The sequence below is a fragment of the Talpa occidentalis genome, unplaced genomic scaffold (genome assembly GCF_014898055.3).
Source record: "Talpa occidentalis isolate TD23 unplaced genomic scaffold, MPIMG_talOcc4v2.1 talOcc4.8, whole genome shotgun sequence".
NCBI lineage: Eukaryota > Metazoa > Chordata > Mammalia > Eulipotyphla > Talpidae > Talpa > Talpa occidentalis.
The window spans coordinates 23140243-23159970 of record NW_023605194.1 but is presented as its reverse complement, the minus strand read 5'-3'; the positions used below and the strand labels follow the sequence as shown (position 1 = coordinate 23159970).

Here is a 19728-nt window from a genome sequence, read left to right as displayed (position 1 = left end):
ATTAAACCAGACGGGATAGTTAGTAGTATCTAAAATTGTTTCAAGCCACAGGAACAGTGGTTCTTAAAATGATGTGACTGGCAGATTACTCTAGAAAAAGAAATTTTAAAATGCCCTATTCTATAACTTTCACCAAAAATATATCTCGACAAATCTGATGGGAAAACTATAAAGACACCATCCTACTACTGCTGTTTTAAAAATCAAATATGGCATCTATATACTCAAATGACCCAATAACAAAAATACAGATATCTATAGTAATGTTTATATTCAACAAAAACCACCTCTAAAAGTCTTACAAACAGTCCCCCAGTCATATTTTAGAATTTTTTTTTTAGAGGCATGTTTTATTTATTTATTTGTTTGTTTGTTTGTTTGTTTTGTTTATACAAGCACTGGGTACAGTCAGAAGCGTGGGAGGGTGAGAGAATTCACCAGAGCCAGAGCGGGGAGCAGAGCAGGCAGAAGGACCGAAGTACACTGCTGAGGGGAGCAGCAGGCGGCAGGAGAGTTCTGCGCGCCATGTGGGACCCTCCTCCGGTGGCCGGGGAGCAGCCGGGGATCGAACCGGCGCCACAGAGGCCGCGGGCAGCTTCGCAACCTAGCGCTCAACCGCTGCGCCACCAGGGAGGCCCTTAGAATTATTTTATACAGAATTACCTTATATGATCTTAATAACATAGTAAGTTGTAACTCTTAGATAAGACTAATCAAAAGATTGGACACCACCTAAATATGTATTAACAGAGGAATGTGGGATAAACTCGCAAACATCCATAGAATGCTGAACCATACAGTGATTAAAAATGAAGGAAGGAAAAAGTGAGAAAGGGTAGGAGGGAAGAAAATACCGCCTGTTCTGCTCCCTACTCCATCTCTGGTGAATCCTCTCACCACCTCTGGCCTATACCCCAGTTTTTGTATGCATAAATAAATCTTTAAAAAAAAAAAAAAAAGATTAATGGAGACCCGTTAGCCTCAGAAAGTCTATTACCATTATTTAAAGAATAGATTTTTTTTAAGATTTATTTATTTATGCACACAAGAGCTGGGGTACAGGCCAGAGATGTGGGGGGTGAGAGGATTCACCAGAAACAGAGTGGGGAACAGACCCAAGTACACTGCTGAGGGGAGCAGCGGGCGAGACAGGAGAGGTCTACTGTGCCATGTGGGTTGCTCCCTGCCCGGCCAGGGATCAAACTCGTGCTGCAGAGGCTGTGGATTGCTTCACAGTGCAGTGCTTAACCCCTTGCGCCACCAGAGAGGGCCCCAAGAATATATTATTTTAAATTAAGAGAAATAAAGGTCGTAGGAGCTTTTGGTCTTTCCCCTTTTTCCTAATTAAAGAATCACTGCTCCTCCTTTTATGACCTAGAAGAATGTACTTTGGGGACTATCACCCCGGTGCAGATTTATCAATGAACATGTCCTCTTCAAAAGTAAAGACAAGATCATCCCTTTTCTGTCTGTCATGTGAAGTTTCCCCCTCTGTCCCTGGAGTCCCAGGTCCTTAAACACAGAATAAAATGTCCCTGGTTTACTCTATTATTCCTTAGAATGCACAGTTATGTGAATTCCCCACATGTACATCATTAACTTTTGGTCTTTTCTCCTACTAATCTGTCTGGTGTTAAATTGTTGAACTGCCCCTCAGAAGAATCCAAATAAGGGCGAGTTTTCCCCCTGCACCCAAGCAATATCTAACAGTTAAATTTTTAACTTGAAAAACTATAAAGCAGAGCTCAAAACCAAAAGAGATTTTCCCCCAAACAATATGACAGAACCACATCACCTAATCTATAAGCTTAAAAAAAAAAAAGCCCCAGGGGCCTCCCTGGTGGCACAAGGGGTTAAGCACCACACTATGAAGTAATCCGCAGCCTCTGCAGCATGTTCGACCCCCGGCCAGGGAGCAATCCACGTGGCGCAGCAGACCTCTCCTGCCTCGCCCGCTGCTCCCCTCAGCAGTCTACTTCGGTCAATCTGCCTGTTCTGTCCCCCACTCTGTCAATGGTGAATCCTCTCACCCCCCACCCCGCTTCTCTGGCCTATACCCCAGCTCTTGTATGCAAAAGTAAATCTTTGTGGGGGGAAAAAAAAACTGCTCCAAAAGATACTATAGCTAAAGGGATACCCACAGAGGGTGCAAGAGGCAGATTGGTTCAAATGAAAATATGAGAAGTATAAGTATTTGACAGAAGGAAACAATGTTTCATAGGAAACAACAAAAGGACTTCCCAGATAAAATGGGAATTGACGGTAACTGTACATATGTCTCTAGGAAAAGATGTGGTTACTTGTGTTGGGGAAGAGATAAAGCCAGACTTAGTCAGATAGTAGAGGACTGAACTATAAACAGTTAAAAGGAATTTTAGGAATAATGACAGGGCAGGAAAAACAGAAAATACAAAGAACACTGAATGAGGCAAAAAATAGTATCTAAGCATTAAGGAGGAAAAAAGTCCACCCAAAGAAGCCTAAGAGTAAGACAGACAAAGCCCAAGAAGAACAAACCTGGGATAAAACAGAACCTTAGAACAAGCAATCAAACACACAGAATAACCATTTTTCATCCAGGGGTAAAGTTTAGGGTAGAACCTAGTTAGTCAAAGTGCTGAAGCAGGTGCCCACAAGAAAAATATTCCTGACCTGAATCCAAAGAGAAGACACCTAAGACCAGAATAAATTTCCAAAACAAAGTTATTTTTCTCCTTTAGAGATCAATAGAGGTTCAAAGAAAGTTCATACTAACCTGGAAACAAAGGTAAAGTAGTAAATATGAATCAAAACCCCAAGGATGCAAAGCTGAAAGAGGAATACAGCTGTAGAAGGAAAAGGAAGGTAAAACAGAATGCCTGAAAGAGCCTAATAATTAGAACTTGCACCAAACTGAATTACATCTCTAGGAGACTATTCTTGTTTTATCTCTAAGGTATGTAATAATCTGTATCTTAAAATTCTTCACAGTGATATAATTTACATGTTAAAAGGTATTTGCTGGTGTAATTAAGGCCTGTGTAATGGGGAGATTAGACTAGATTATCCAGGTGGGTCCCAATATAATCACCTGGATCCTTAAAAGCAGAGAATCTTTCCCAGTTATAGTCCAAGGGAAATATGACTACAGAAGAATGACCAAAGAAATGTTTCTGGGCTTTTGTGTCATTGTACACAATTCAAGTACATAGTGAACTCTTATAACTCAACAACAACAAATAAAACTCAATTCAAAACAAGCAAAAGACTTAAGACACTTTTCCAAAGAAAATGCAAATCGGCATAAGCACATGAAAGGCTCAACATCACTAATTAGGAAAATGCAAACCAATTAGGAAATGCCTCATGTTCATTAAGTATAGCTATTAGAAAAGACAAAAACCCAGAAACAAAATAACAAATTTTGGTGAGAATGTGAAGAAATGGCAATCACACTTGTGCAGTTAGTGGGAATGTAAAATGGGATAGCCACTATGAAAAATAGTATGGCAGTTCCCCCCCAAAAAAAATAGAATTACATAACACAGCAATTCCACTTTTCAACTAATAACAACTATTCCAAGAAGGTGATCAAAAATGCTGTGATGACCGCCCCTAGGCTGTCTAGTGCCCTACTAGACCTGAAAATGAAGAAACCCTTCCCCGGCCCACGTGTTTGCATTCCTTTCTTTCCTATATAGTCCTCCTTCACTTGCCCCTTGAGGAAATGGTCTTCTGCAAAGCTAACTCAGCCATTTTCCCATGGTGCCAATGCATGTTAATAAATGGAGTTATTTGTGGAAACAACCTCATCTTTCAGTCTGGCTTTCTAAGCAGTGAGCCATAGGATCTGGTTAACTCATATGAACAAGTTAAGTCGGTAACAAAAAGAATCAGAAATGAATGAACTTAAAAATTCTCAGCCTTTGGGCCTCCCCTGGTGGCGCAGGCAGTTGAGAGCCGTGCTGTGAAGCTGTCCGCAGCCTCTGCAGCACCCGTTCGATCCCGGCCGGCCAGCAAGGGTCCCACATGGCACAGCAGACCTCTCCTGTCTCACCCGCTGCTCCCCTCAGCAGTGTATTTCGTCAGTCTGCCTGTTCTGTTCCCCTCTCTGCCTATGGTGAATTCTCTCACCCTCCCATGAATCTGGCCTGTACCCCGGTTCTTGTATAAATAAATAAATCTTTAAAAAAAAAAATTCTCAGCCTTTCCAGGTGTGAAAAGATGTGAAAATTAAGAAATTGACTATCAGAAAAAGTATACTTAAAAGACCAAGGCTATGACTGTTCAACCTTTTGCTAAAACCTTAGAAACATCAAAAGGTCAAAAAATTCAGTCACATAAAAGGCCCCTTTCAAGAGAGTAAAGGCCTGCCTCACAAATCCTCTGAATCAAACCAGAAGGACTCCAGGAAGTGTAAAGGTATTGCCCTCAGCCTTTTCAGCAGGAAACCAAAGTAGAAAGGGGTTTACCTTCAAAAGATTTGTATATATGGGTTTTGTATGATGGAGTGAATACCCTGAAATCCACAGAAAAGTCACAAAGTTCTTGAGAAAATTACATTAAAAGAAATACCGCTAGTTTGGACTAAAGGGGACAAAGACTACAGAATGAAAGGAGGCTGGCAAACTCTCAAAATTCTACCAGCAAGAATCAGGCAGGCTAAAACTACCCATCTCCCAATTAGTAAAGCTGCCTTTTAAGAAAAGGACTCAGAGGGTGGAGTCAATGACCCAGAGGGCAGCCTCCCAGTACTTTCCTTTTCCTCCCCACCTTGGGTAGTTCCTCTGGTTTTTGCCACTGTCCATTTGGTTTTTAATGCCCGTCAGGGTCTTCCTTATCTAGTTATCTTCATAGTCCTGCTGAAGTCCCTACTGTGTTCTATCCTCCTAGTCCTGTTACCACCCAAATCCCATCCCTTACCTACCTTAAAAAGTTTCTGGGAGTGTTTAATCATAAAAGCCATCCCATTGTTTAACTTTGTGATATTCTCTTGAAGGTCATTTGCAGTGACCTATTCAGAGAAAAAAAAACAAAAAGGAGAAATTAAGAACGGGAAAGAGAAGGTAGATGCTCCATTTACTTACCAATATTCTTTCAACTGTATGAGTTTCTATCCCCAATAAAATGCCTCTAATACCATGTTTAATACTGGGAAGGCTTTCTGGTTCAGTGGGTTTCCACCAAATCTGACATACTCTAGGAAGAATCAAGCATCCCTGAAATGACCAAGAAATCCCTGAGAACCAATCTTCATTTCCTAATTCAACTTGAGAATTAAATATGCAAGCAGAATTGCTTAAAAAAAAAGATCTAGAAGGAAAAAAAGATCTAGAAGGGATTCAAAACGAGCAAAAGAACAGAATCTGTGCCAACCGTCAAGGATAGTGCCTCTTCAAAAAACTGGAGTTTCTCCAAAAACCGAAAAAAAAGGTCACTAATGGACACCTATTTCTTAAAAAACAGTGCAATGGTCATTGATTCCCTTCTCGTTTCTCCTGCCTCTCTCTTAAGCACTTCAGCCTCTCTACTATACCAAAGTCCTCATCCTTAACATGTACCTTTGTTACTTAATCTGTTTGCTTTTACCAAGAGCTCTTAAATATTTCTTTTTATAGGCACAGATTACTCATTCCTTTTTCAGTCTCATTTAGCTCATTCTAAATTCTTCCATTATAAGGTTTGATCTCCTTCATGTGGACAAATGTTGGTGTTTCTTTTCTTCTCAAACACCCCCATACTCCGGTCAGAGGCTCTTCCTAGCCAGGAACTTTATATTATTTTTCCACTAGTTACTTGTTAGGTAAAATATCCCACATAACCTCTCTCCTTTACCTTTCCTTTTCTAATTCCTCATAATATTAAAATTTTTCTAAGTCACCATATCCTATCTATTTCTATTATCATCCCCAAAACTTTGTGAGGTTAAGTGGTAAAGTAATCTGCCCAATATACAGAGGGGCCTAAGCATAAACAGGGTAAAGGATACAGGTAATAAAGCTGGTCTGCAGCTTTTTTTTTTTTTAAGATTTTATTTATTTGTGCATACAAGAGCTGGGGTGTATGCCAGAGGTGCGGCGGGTGAGAAGATTCACCAGAGACCGAGTGTGGAGCAGAACAGGCAGATCTACTGAAATACACTGCTGAGGGGAGCAGCAGGTGAGACAGGAGAGGTCTGCTGTGCCATGTGGGTTAGCTCCCTGGTGGGGCTAGAACTCGTGTTTCAGTGGCTGCCAATAGCTTCATAGTGCCGCAACTTAACCCCTTGCACCACCAAGGAGGCCCTGATTTGTAGCTTCTAACCCAAGTATCCTGGCTCCCAATTTCATCACATAGTAAAACCTATGTTACAAAAGGACAAGAATATGAAGTTATGTGCCTCCACATGAAAAATTAATACAAAAGACTTCAGATATTTTATTTATTTCTCATGTAGTCCTGAGAAACCATAGTCTCAGTAATAAGAAGTACATTCAGTTGTTTTGTTTTTTTTTTTTAAATAGAGGCATGCTTTATTTATTTATTTTACTTGTTTGTTTGTTTGTTTATACATGCACTGGGTACAGTCAGAAGCGCGGGAGGGTGAGAGAATTCACCAGAGCCAGAGCGGGGTGCAGAGCAGGCAGAAGGACTGAAGTACACTGCTGAGGGGAGCAGCGGGCGGCAGGAGAGGTCTGCGCGCCATGTGGGACCCTCCTCCGGTGGCCGGGGAGCAGCCGGGGATCGAACCGGCGCCGCAGAGGTCACAGGCAGCTTCGCAACCCAGCGCTCAACCGCTGCGCCACCGGGGAGGCCCAGAAGTACATTCAGTTTTATTCAAGAAGAGTATAACTACAGGCAAAGGAAGTTACCACCAAGGCAAAATTGCTCTGTGTCCTCTATTTTTTTTTTAAAGATTTATTTATTTTTATACAAGAACCATGGTACAGGCCAGATGTGCGGGAGGGTGAGAGGATTCACCAGAGACAGAGCGGGGAACAGAACAGGCAGACTGACGAAATACACTGCTGAGGGGAGCAGCAGGCAAGACAGGAGAGGTCTGCTTCGCCATGTGGGATTCTCGCCGGCCGGCCGGGATTAAACCCACTCTGCAGAGGCTGCAGACAGCTTCACAGTGCGGCGCTCAACCACCTGCACTACCAGGGAGCCCGCTCTGTGTCCTCTTAATAAAAGTTTAGTAACACTATCCTGTAAGATTATAAGCTATTCTAAATTTATACCACACAACCCTCCAGATATCAGTTTGAATTCCCAAGATTTTTGTGTTAAAAAGGAATTCAGAGTGGGCCTCCCTGGTGGCCTAGGGGTTAAGTCTCAGCACTATCACCACTATGGCCTGAGTTTGATTCCCACTCAGGGAACTGGATCCACATATTGCACAGTAGAACTTTCCTGTCTTCCCTGCTGCTCCCCTTAGTAGTGTATTTCAAGGGCCTCCCTGGTGGCGCAAGGGCTTAAGCACCACACTATGAAGCAGTCCGCAACCTCTGCAGCACAAGTTCAATCCCCGGCTGGCCAGAGAGAAACCCACATTGCAAGGCAAACCTCTCCTGCCTCGCCCACTGCTCCCCTCAGCAGTGCATTTCAGTCAGTCTGCCTTCTCTGTTCCTCATCTGTCTCTGGAATCCTCTTAGCCCCTCATCTCTGGCCTGTACCCCAGCTCTTATATGCATAAATAAATAAATCTTTTTTTTTTTTTTTTTTTTTTTAAATTTATTTATTTATTTATGCAAGCACTGGGTACGGTCAGAAGTGCGGGAGGGTGAGAGAATTCACCAGAGCCAGAGCGGGGAGCAGAGCAGGCAGAAGGGCTGAAGTACACTGCTGAGGGGAGCAGCGGGCGGCAGGAGAGGTCTGGCGCCATGCGGGACCCTCCTCCAGTGGCCGGGGAGCAGCCGGGGATCGAACCAGCACTGCAGAGGCTGCGGGCAGCTTCGCAACCCAGCGCTCAACCGCTGCGCCACCGGGGAGGCCCAAATAAATAAATCTTTAAAAAAAAAAAAAAAAAGGCAGTGTATTTCAATCTGTCCCCACTGTCTCTGGCGAATCCTTTCACCCCACCCCCAAACCCCCACACCTCTGGCCTACACCCTAGGTCTTCTATGAAAAAATAAATTAAAAATTTAAAAAAAAAAAGGAATTCAGACTGACAATCCATAATTATTATTTAAGAGTTACAATTTCGACTAAGAGTCTCCACTAATAAACTGCCATTTAAGTTTATCAGAGATTGATTATAGGTAAGATTAACAGAAATCAGTTCCCTTAGGTTTGATAACTCTTAAATGATCTAGTAAAACTCTTAAATGATCTAGTAAAAAAGTTCCTAACATCATAAAGCTGAAAACTAGACCTTGAACCCTGATAACCTCACCAAAGTACAACCACAGGATGAGGCCCAGCCCAAGAAAATCTGGCAATCTTTGCTCGTCCCCTCAACACTCACATTTTTTGGCCATAGGACATGGGGTGCAAACATAAGGGCCAGATTATAGGCAGACATCTTATTCTTGTCTTGTTTCTTTGCTGTCTGGTACAGGAGATCAAGCAATAACTTCAGCAAGTTACGATTGGGTGGAGGGAGAATAAGGAAGAGCAACCGAAGAGCCTCAATCTGCCGCTCCTTATCTGGTACATTTGTCTTGTTCCCTTTATCATCAAACTGCATCAAATCTTGAGGACAAAAGAAATGATTGCAAAGTAAGAAAAAAATACAATCAAGAAAAATCAATGCTCCTATTATAATCTTCCCCTCAATCCCAACAAAAGAAATGAAAAAATAAATTCAGGCAACAACACGGATTACAACAAAATATAGTAACAAGATAATGTCAATACAACTCAATAACAAAAGACAAAAAACAATTAAAAGCAAGCAAAAGACAAACAGACATTCTCCCAAAGAAGATACACAAATGGTCAGTAAGTATCAGTATACTCGGTTTCACTAGCTATCAGGAAATGTATATGTAAAATCAAAACCACAGTAAGATTCTACTTTATACACACTAGCATGGCTATAATCAAAAGACTGATAATACCAAGTGTTGGCAAGAATGCAGAGAAAATTAAACTCCTTTACATTGCAGTGGGATTGTAAAATGATGCAACTACAAAAAAAAAAAAAAAAAAAAGATGCAACTACTTTGGAAAACAGTGTGGAATTCCACAAAAATGTAAACAATTACCTTATAACCCAGCAATCTCATTCCTAGGTATACACCGAGAAGAAATGAAAAGCATGCCCATATATATTTTTAATAATTCCACCCCCTTCACTTTCCCTCACTCAGGGATGTTATTGCTGAAAGAAATATGAGAAGTGAATTATGCCTGGTAACGGCATGACCCAAGTATCACCTCATGGAGGCAGAATCACTGTTTCTGCCCTCACCAGGAGACACAGGTTATTATAAAGACAGTCCACTGGATAATCAGCATTTCAAAGGACACTGATAACCACATAGGTACAATTCATATCGACCTGAAAATGATTAGTGTGTTAGTTAAACCTTTTAACTTCAATAAAACTTCAAGATTTATGAAAGGAAGATAATATTTCTATAAGCTTTTCCTGTTTTTTGAAAACAAAAATCCTGTCATCATCACAAAGGTTTATCAAACACTGCTACGACTGTGCCACACCTCAATATGATCTCAAAGGACGGTGCATCCTCAGAGAGGATTTCAAATACTGCACTAAATTAACTCGAGGAAGTACAAAAAAGAGCTAATCTTATTAAATGTTAGAAATTCAAAACTAAAATTTTAAGTAGTAAAAGTTATTCAAAAGAAAAAATCTTATATTTAATATTTTTCCTTAAAATTAGAAGAAAATCCTCGAGGGCAGAAAACTAAATAGATTCAGTATGGATTTTGATGCTGTGCACACTTAAAGCCTATAGCAGCATAACAGCTGTGCAATCTAAAAATGAATCCCTTATCACACAAACATGAAAGAAAATGAGAAAACTATTTATGAGCTGAAAATGGAACATTCTCCAAGATATATTCAGTATAAAGAGCAGACCAAAGAACCATGTATATAATACCCCATAATTACATGAAAAGAGTGAAAGGAAAATATGTATTTGTAAGCTTATAAAATATCTCTGGAATGATACACCAGAAATCAAGAGCATGAGCTGCCTCCAGGAAGAAAAACAGAGTACTAGGAAAAGGGGTGAGTGAGGGTAAAGGGCTTTTCACTGTATATTCTTGAACCTTTTGAATTCTGAACCATGAGAATATATTGCCTATTTAAAAAACCATAAAATTAGTTTTAAAGAGAAATTTTCAAGAGTAGAAGTTATCTCACTTGAGGCATAATAATACTTAGCAAAAGTCCCAAAGCAAGGCAAATATAACGAACTTGTAACCATCTCCAGTATATGAATCAATCCAATGAAAAACATGCATATATTCCAAACTATTAAATTGAAAGAAATGTATTTATATCTCACTTCCTATACTCACCAGCAATTTTAAGGTGTGCATGGAAATGTTTATGTGTCAGCAGGGGCTCAGGTAACTCTCCAAGAAACATCTTCAGCAAGGTGGCAACGTCATTTGAGTGAAACTCCCCTGATTCCAAGTCAATATCCGTTCCACTATTGAGAGCATCCCTTAAAATCTGTTGTCGGACACTATTCCCTGGTACTCTAAACAAACCTTCTACTCGCAAGTCTGTTTAGCACAGAACAGAAGTCATGTAGAAAGGAATCAAAAAGGGAAATTATGATTAAAATACATTGTCTAAAAGACTACTTCACAATTCAAAGACCTTTTGCAAGACCTTAGAAGGAGGTTTCTGTCTTTTTTCCCAGAGTAGTTTAAAACCACTGGCCCCTGAAGAGACATGTCTTAACATCCCTGAGCACCTGGTGATCTCCCAGACTAAGAGATGGTCTCCCAGGAGTCATTCAACGTCCTGAGTACCATCTGGAGACAGAATTCGAAACAATAGTCAGAATGAATCTGAAAAATCAGTTGGGAGAAAAGCCAAAGCTCCCTAAAGGCACTCCCCTTCTTTGGTCATCACAGAAGGGAGGCTGAGTTCATATGAGGCTCGTTTTTCCTGTAAATGGTTTCCCAGCCCAAAACAAATCAAGACTCTCCGTGTTGTCCCAGGAATTAGAACTTTAACCTGTTGGATTACCTTTCACACCAAGAGATTCCCAGAAGTGTAGGGTCATTCTTCCCTCCCAATTAGGTCCTAAACTAATCTATTGAGATTAAAAAAAAAAAAAAAAGATGGGATAGACAGCTTTGGTTTGATCTGGAAGAAGTGTGAGAGTTCATGTTTCAAATTAAGGTAAATATTTACCTCTGTTTATAGCCTCTTAATTCAAGGCTCCAAGTTCAAATGCCTACAGTTCAGGCAGGTAACAGTAAATGAATGAAAAGGAACCATAACAAACTGGAGGGCACAGACATTTGCTCCAGCAGATCATGTCCAAGAGGAAACACAGCTGAAGGATGCTGTATCTGCTTAGCATCCAAAAAAACTAAAAATATGAACCCTCACCACTTTAAAACTGACAATTTTATCTTTTAATTTAATCCTTTGCCAACAAAACATTAATGGAGTCCTTAGACCATCAGTTTGCAATCTCTACTCTAGCTCCTAGCATGGTGTCCCACATAGAATAAGCCGTAAGTAATATGTCAAAGTTAAAGCATCACATAAAGCCACAAATTTCACATGCTGTATCAAGCACTTAGAGCAATGACATTTACCAGCATGACTGCTATAAATGAATAGGAAGTAAGACTGTATTTTAATCATAGAATTTTAGAAATGAGAATATCTTTGGTGATAATTCATTGTTACAATTCTTTAGGGACAATGTATATTTCCAGAAATGTCTCTGAATGAAGAGGAAAATATAATTTCACAGACACTATCTAATCTATATACACCTTTGACAATATAAAATCAATACATGAGATGAAATTTAAGAGGAAATATATTTAAAAACATGCCACCTGAAAACATCACCAATTAGTGTCACTGTTGATGATTAATAGACACCCAGTGATTCCAGGAAGTTAACTCTCAATAGCAAACTCATAATTTTTCATTAACAAACAACAACAAAATTTTGAGCAGTCTTACTTTTGTGTAGATATTCAATCAGCTGGTATATCTGGGCAATGCCTTCCTCTGTCAAAGGAGATCCAAATACTACTCCTTTTTCTTAAAAAAAAAAAAAGACAGGAAAGGTCTATGTTTTCCACAAATAGTACAAAATCATCATACTTACAAGTCACCCAAGCATCTATATTACAATTCAGCAACTGTTTTCATGGAGTCAGTAAACAAAACCTCAAAACTGGACATGCACCAAAAAATACAATCAGGATAACTTTCAAAAAACTCTCTACGTGTTGACTATAGGTTCCTTGAAGGCACAGACCATCTTCTTAAGTATCAATACCCAGAATGTTGATATTTATGAAAAACAGAACTTAGAGCCAAATAATTGTCTAAGTATGACAGATTATCCACTAGTTGGTACAGTCTGATCTGTTACAATGTCTAAACTTTTTTCTACCTAAATGATCTCCTCATATTTAATAAAATAAAATAGTGCCTCTTTCATAGCTTAGCAAAAGCAGTGCTACAATTATTTCCTGGAAACTTTCTGGGTGATTCATAGGCATTCAAATGCTTATCCAAAGCATTCGGAGAATAAAAATGTTTGAAAACTATTGCAATAAAAAAAGTTCAAATTTCCCTTACTGTCCAGCTGTGTGATTTTGTTGTTTTTTTTTTAAATATTATTTTAGTACAGTATTAAGAGGACATTAAAATCAAGGTGACCTTTATAACTACTTAATCATGGCATTCCTTGAGGACTGACTATATTTGCTTTGCTTACTTATCTAGATTATAATTTTTAGTACTATTAAATAAGATTATGCTACATAAAAATGAGAAAAATGACAAAAAAACCCTTTACAGTCATAGTAACTTCACGCAGATGTTAGGAGTGAAGCCCATGGACCCAGCCTTCCCAGACACATCTCCTACCCTTCCGTTTGAGAGACATCAGAGACCGGAAGAATCCTGATGCTGGACCAGCCCCACCAGGCAATTTAAGGTCCACTTCCCCCATTAGTTGGGCCAACTCAGTTCCAGGTAAATCGATGAGCCTTGTAATATTGCTGACCACCAACTCAGTGAACACCTCAGGATTCTCATGTCGGAGTTTTTCCACAAAAAAGTCAGGATTGAAGATAATGGGCTGACCCCGAAGGGAAGAGTCATTGCAGATAACAAAACTGCAGATGGCATCACTGGAAAATAGGAAACAGAAGGATTGTTGGGATCATTTTTGCATGTGTTTCTCAGGTCCTCTCAACCATACCATTACCCACTTTCTGTAGATTCATCTACATGTTGGTCTTTGGAAAAACCTAATCCTGGGCCTCCCCTGGTGGTGCAGTGGTTGAGCACTGGGCTGCGAGGCTGCCTGCAGCCTCTGCAGTGCTGTTTCGTTCCCCGACCGCCACCGAGGGTCCCACAAAAAAAAAAAAAAAAAACTAATCCTTACTCTACACTGCACAAAAGAAGACAATTTGGACTTGTTGCTGAGGTAATACTCACTGAAACAAACACTTAAGTACTTAGTTTAATGAAAGAAATCATCGAACAGCCAGTTTGATATTACCTAAGTTTGTCTCTTAATTTCAAGCATATACTGCAGGAAGATACAGATCCTTACAGACTCCCAGCTCTAATAGTTTATTAGAATTGCTAGTCACATGGACCATGTTTCCGTATAGAACAGTCAAACCCTGGATTAATTACTGTTAAAAACTTGTAAGACATTAGACTGTAGGTGTTTCCCTTAACACAGCAGTGGATAATCATTAAATTAAGGCCTTCTTGTGAATACAGTCAGTACTATACAACAAGCAACTGCTGACAAGGCCACAGTCAGGCCACATTCAGGACAGTAAACCTGAGACTATGTAAGAGCTAACACTATAATAATGTAATAGACATTTCAGATACATTTACTCTACCCACAGGGTTCTGTGATTCCTAGGTCCATATAGGTAAATAATCTCCTTATAATCAGACCCCTTTAACTGATCCAGTCGCCCTTGGATTCTATTCCTCAGAGCCAAAAAGCCTTCACTAGAATGAAAGACATTTTAGAGGTACATTAAATAGATATTAATTCAGCCTTGTCCAGGGTGAAAAACAGGTTTTATTTTTTTTTAAAGATTTATTTATGCATACAAAAGCTGGGGTGTAGACAAGAGGTACAAGGGGTGATAGGATTTACCAGAGACAGAGTGGAGAGCAGAACAGGCAAGCCAGGAGAGGTCTGCTGCATCAAGGGTTAGCTCCTTGGCTGGGAATTGAACTTGTGCTGCGGTAGCTACCAATAGCTTCATAGTGCTGAGACTTAACCCCTGTGCCACCAAGGAGGCCATATAGTTTTCTTTTTATATTGTTTAATTGCACAATATGTGAAAGCATTTTCCTCATTAAAAATTAAATAATATAGATAAAATATTCTCTGTCAAGCAACCCAAGAATTAGTCCCTCCCGCAAGAAGTCACTCTTTTATTTTTAAATCCTTTAATTTTCAATGCCTCTCTCCCATCATCTAAGTCCAATCTTTATTTGGACAGGTTCTTCTCTCCAGAGTACTTGGGGAATTACATTTTGCTTCTAATTTCATTCTTCCATCATTGAATAACACTGTATGTTCTGCTGGCCCCTAGCTGGTTTTCCACTCCTACAGTACTTTGCCATAATCCCAGCAAAGCTCTTTTGACTCTCAGAAATATCTTCTTCCCTGTTCTTTGTTTCCTAATGCCTAATAACTGTACTCCATTTTACTTCCAATATCGTATATATAAAACAGCATTATTCCATCTCTTACAGCACACATCACTTATTATCTAATGATCTGTTCTAATCCTTATTATAGAAACAGTTATTTATTTTCTAACCTCTGAGTAGATGTAATACAAGCCAGAAAGGACAACTTATCTATCAAGTAAAGTTGAAATTCACCTGACTAATACAAAGATTTCTACAATTAAAAAATCACAAAAGTCTCCCACTACACCCTTGGCACCAAAGCACTGCTCCAAAAAAATGACACCTGTAAGTATTAAATGTAAGTAATCTATGATACACCTTTCCAACACTACATGGACTAATTTTTAATAATGCTATAATGAAAATAAGGTATGGGTATACTTCAAAGTTCATCTCTACTTCCCTGAAAAACTATTACAGAATTTTTAATCAACAGCCCAAATCTCCAGTTGGTAGCTAACTAAATTACTTCTTTTCTCTAAAATGATAAGAATTCAGGTGAAAATTTAAAATTATGAATGCATGTTTTCAAGACAAAAAGTTATTGAAGAAAGAGAACTTATAATGCTTGCCTCCTCAAGCCTTTTACACAGTTTAAGACAGGTTATCATTCCTGCATAAACTAAAAATGCCAACTGACTATAAGCCAACTAAAATCAAAAGCAACTGTTTCCTAAATCGTTAACAAAAACCTCTTTTTTTAAACATCAGCTTATTTCTGTCAAGAAACAAGAGTCAGGACCTCCCTGGTAGTGGGAGGTACCTCTAGGGTAGCGCAGGGGTTAAAGTCAATGCTATTAAGCTATCAGCAGCCACTGCAGCAAGAGTTCTACCCCAGGCCAGGGAGCTAGCCCTGTCTCACCCCACCTCCTATCTTACCCGCTGCTCCCCTCAGCAGTGTATTTCAGTCAGTCTGCCTGTTCTGCTCCCCACTCTGTCTCTGGTGAATCCTCTCACACTCCCGCACCTCTGGCCTGCACCCCAGTTCTTGTATGCATAAATTAAAATAAATCTGGGCCTCCCCTGGTGGCGCAGTGGTTGAGCGCTGGGCCGTGAAGCTGCCCACTCTCTGCAGCGCCGGTTCGTTCCCCGGCCACGGCGAGGGTCCCACATGGCGTAGCAGACCTCTCCTGCCGCACCCACTGCTCCCCTCAGCAGTGCACTTCATCAGTCTTCCTGTTCTGCTCCCCACTCTGGCTCTGGTGAATTCTTTCACCCTCCTGCACTTCTGACTGTAGCCAGTGCTTGTATAAATAAATATTCTTTTTTTTTTTTAATTATTTTTCTACCCAGAGCCAGAAAACATGAGTTTGAGAGTGATCGCATTCATACTGAATATCAACATTCACATCATATCTAGCCTAAACAATGATTTTATGAACTCACATCCCTTTTAATTCTAAATAACAGATTTCAGCTCCTGTTAGTCCTATCATGCAAATGTACATGAGTAGTATCCATTAAATGGCTGAAGCAGAAATGCATACATACATACACTCTCCAAATTCTTATTTCATTGATGTCCCGAGCAAGGCTAAGTTAAGATTCTAAACCTTACCTCACAGTTGACCCTCCAGCACTGAGCTGGATCAAACGCAAGTGAAAAAAGAAAGAGAAGCATAAAGCCCTAGCTACAGTGTTTTTCAACAGAATTCTTTCAGTCTAGGCATCACCCCCTAAATAGCACCTGCTCTTAAATAAGTGTAGTAGACAGAAGAGTAAAGAAGTTCAAGGTTGTTCCTACCTATTCACAAAAAAATATACAAAAAAGATACCTCTGAAGCTCTAAAACACAGGTAATCTGTTACTTTTCCCTTATGCTTTTTCTCCCTCCATCATTTACTCTTGCTTTGCCCTACATTAATTTCTTTAACCTAGTTCTCTTTTTTCTTTTTCCTCATTTTTTCTGAGCAGAACATTTGGTAAGACAAGAACCAAGAGAGCATTGGTCAAAAAAGAAGTAAAACTAACCTGAAAGATGAAAAATGGAAAAGACATGTTCTTGTTATTCCCATGTCACCAAGCCCACTACTCCTTTTCCACAAAATACACAATACACAGTATAAAGCTGAGACTATCACGGAACATGGCTAAGAACTTAAGAGATTCAAAGCTAAAAAAAAATTTTAAAGTATTATATTTAAGCAAACTAACTTCCTACTTTACAGTATCTTCTTTTAAAACAACCTCAAAGTCTGTCAAGTTCAAGAAAAAACAAATTTCTTACATAAGTGCTGAAAGTTTCTGATGAGGCATTGGTACATCGAATGGATAGGAAAAAAGCTTTCTCCTTAGTTGTGACAAAAGAACCCTCCTTTCCCTGCCCCATCTCAGCCTACACAAATTCCAGACATGTCAGAGGACACAAGGACACATTATGGGACCTGAAAGGCAGACTTATTAGAACTCTAGGCACTCATCTGCAAGTAGGAACAAAACAAAAATTTTTAAGAACTGGACTAGTTCACTGTATTTCCCAAATTGCTTATTAAGTTCAATAGTATCTTCCATCACCACCGAAAAGTTGTATTAGACAAAACAATTCCCTAAAGTAAAAGTACAAGTAGTTTTATGATATGGAGGAATATAATTCCTACCTCATACCACATACAAAAAAAAAAGTTCCAAACAGAACATAGATCTAAAAACGAACAGCCTAAATTTAAAAACTCTAGAAAACAGTTTGGAAGAATAAATTAATGAGGCAGAGGAAAGATCTCTTAAACAGGAGATAAAAAGCACAATCCACCAAGACTGAAATAATACAGAAGTATATTAAAATTTAAAACGTCTGTACAGCAAGTGACATTATAAACATTTTTTTAAAATGAAGTCACAATGACTTTGGAGAGAGGAATTGGATGAAAGAACAGGAGTGGGAGAGAAACTTCACTGTATGCTCTTTTGTATTTTCTGGATTTTTGATGCATGTGAACATACAACCCATTCATAAATAAATTCAAAACTTTAAAATAAAAAAAGACAAGCCATAAACTAGAAAAAGAAATCCATCATGAATATATAAAGGAGTGGCATTCAGAATATCAGTATGCCTAAAATTTACAAGAAAAATACATTCACTCCAGAAAATTAGTCAAGTAAATTCAGAGAACAGGAGGCCTAAATGACTAATAAACATGAAAAGAAACCCCAACTTTAGAAATAATTATGGTAAAACAAATTTTCAAATGGCATCTTTTTTTCTTTTTTAAAAAAAAGATTTATTTTATTTATTTATACATATAAGAACTGGGGTGTAGGTTAGAGATGGGTGGGGGGCGAGGGGCAAAGATGAGAAAATTCACCAGAGACAGAGTGGGGAGCAGAACAGGCTACTGAAATACACTGCAGAGGGGAGCAGTGGACAAGACAGGAGAGGTCTGCTGCGCAATATATAGGTTAGCTCCCAGGCCTGGGCTCGAACTCATGGCGCAGTGGGTGCCGACAGCTTAATAGCACTTTGACTTTAACCACTGCACCACCAGGAAGGCTCAAATGGTATCTTTCTTTAACCAACCATCATTTTGGTGAAAACTATGATATTCAGGTTGTATCTTTTATCCTAGTATGGTAAGCATTATTTATAAAAATGAGTCAATGTGTGTTCCTCTGTTAATATTATTTTTCACTTGTATTTTATATGGTAAATGACACTAATTTTCTAATGTTACACCAACCTTGCATGTCTAGAGTAAACTCAATGCTGTTATAATGTATTATCATGTTTATATATTGTTGAATTTAGTATGGTATAAGTTTGCTTAGGTTTCTCCATATTTGTGGTTGGCCTGTAATTGTCCTTTCTTGTATTATCTTCGTTAGGTTTCATATCAAGGCTGTGCTGATCTTTAAAAGTTAGTTGGGGACCTCTCTGGTGGCACAGGTGGCTGAGAGTTGCACTGTGAAGCTGTCCGCAGACCCTGCAGTGTGGGTTCAATCCCGGCCGGCCGGCGAGAATCCCACATGGCGGGGCAGACCTCTCCTGTCTTGCCCGCTGCTCCCCTCAGTCTTGTATTTCGTCAGTCTGCCTGTTCTGTTCCCCGCTCTGTCTCTGGTAAATCCTCTCACCCTTCCGCGCCTCTTGCCTGTACCCCGGTTCTTGTATAAATAAGTAAATCTTAAAAAAAAAAAAAAGTTAGTTGGGAAGTAATCTTATTTTTCTATTTTCTGAAAAAGTTTATATAAGACTGTTATTTCTTCTTTAAAATGTTCAATTAAAAGTGGTTAGTGGGGGGCCTCCCCTGTGGCGCAGCGGTTGAGCTCTGGGTTGCGAAGCTGCCCGCAGCCTCTGCAGCGCCGGTTCGATCCCCGGCTGCTCCCCGGCCACCAGAGGAGGGTCCCACATGGCGGGCGCGCAGACCTCTCCTGCTGCCCGCTGCTCCCCTCAGCAGTGTACTTCAGTCCTTCTGCCTGCTCTGCTTCCTGCTCTGGCTCTGGTGAATTCTCTTCTGGCTGTGGTGAATTCTCTCACCCTCCCGCGCTTCTCACTGTACCCAGTGCTTGTATAAATAAATAAATAAATAAATAAATAAATAAATAAATAAATAAATAAAATATTTTAAAAAAAAAAAGTGGTTAATGGGACCTCCCGGGTGGCGCAAGGGGTTAAGCACAGCACTGTGAAGCTATCCGCAGCCTCTGAAGCAGGAGTTTAAACCTGGCCAGCCAGGGAGCTAGCTACCCACATGGCACAGCAGACCTCTCCTGTCTCGCCCACTGCTCCCCTCAGCAGTGTATTTCAGAAGATCTGCCTGTTCTGTTCCACATTGTCTCTGGTGAATCCTCTCATACCCCATAACTCTGGTCTGCACCCCTGTTCTTGTATGCATAAATAAATAAATCTTTAAAAAAATAAAAATAGGGCCTCCCCGGTGGTGCAGCGGTTGAGCGCTGGGTTGCGA

At 39.8% G+C, this 19728-nt stretch overlaps 1 protein-coding gene across 1 annotated transcript in view; it reads right to left on the bottom strand.

Annotated features, from left to right (window-relative positions):
* ARHGAP19 (Rho GTPase activating protein 19) overlaps positions 1 to 19728 on the bottom strand; it is a 52522-nt gene that overhangs the window by 20372 nt on the left and 12422 nt on the right. The window contains exons 2-6 of the mRNA XM_037496075.2: positions 13016 to 13281; positions 12098 to 12178; positions 10456 to 10665; positions 8426 to 8652; positions 4907 to 4993 (exon numbers count right to left, since the gene is read on the bottom strand). Coding sequence (XP_037351972.1) covers positions 4907 to 4993; positions 8426 to 8652; positions 10456 to 10665; positions 12098 to 12178; positions 13016 to 13281 — 871 coding nt within the window. The remainder of the gene's footprint in view (positions 1 to 4906; positions 4994 to 8425; positions 8653 to 10455; positions 10666 to 12097; positions 12179 to 13015; positions 13282 to 19728) is intronic.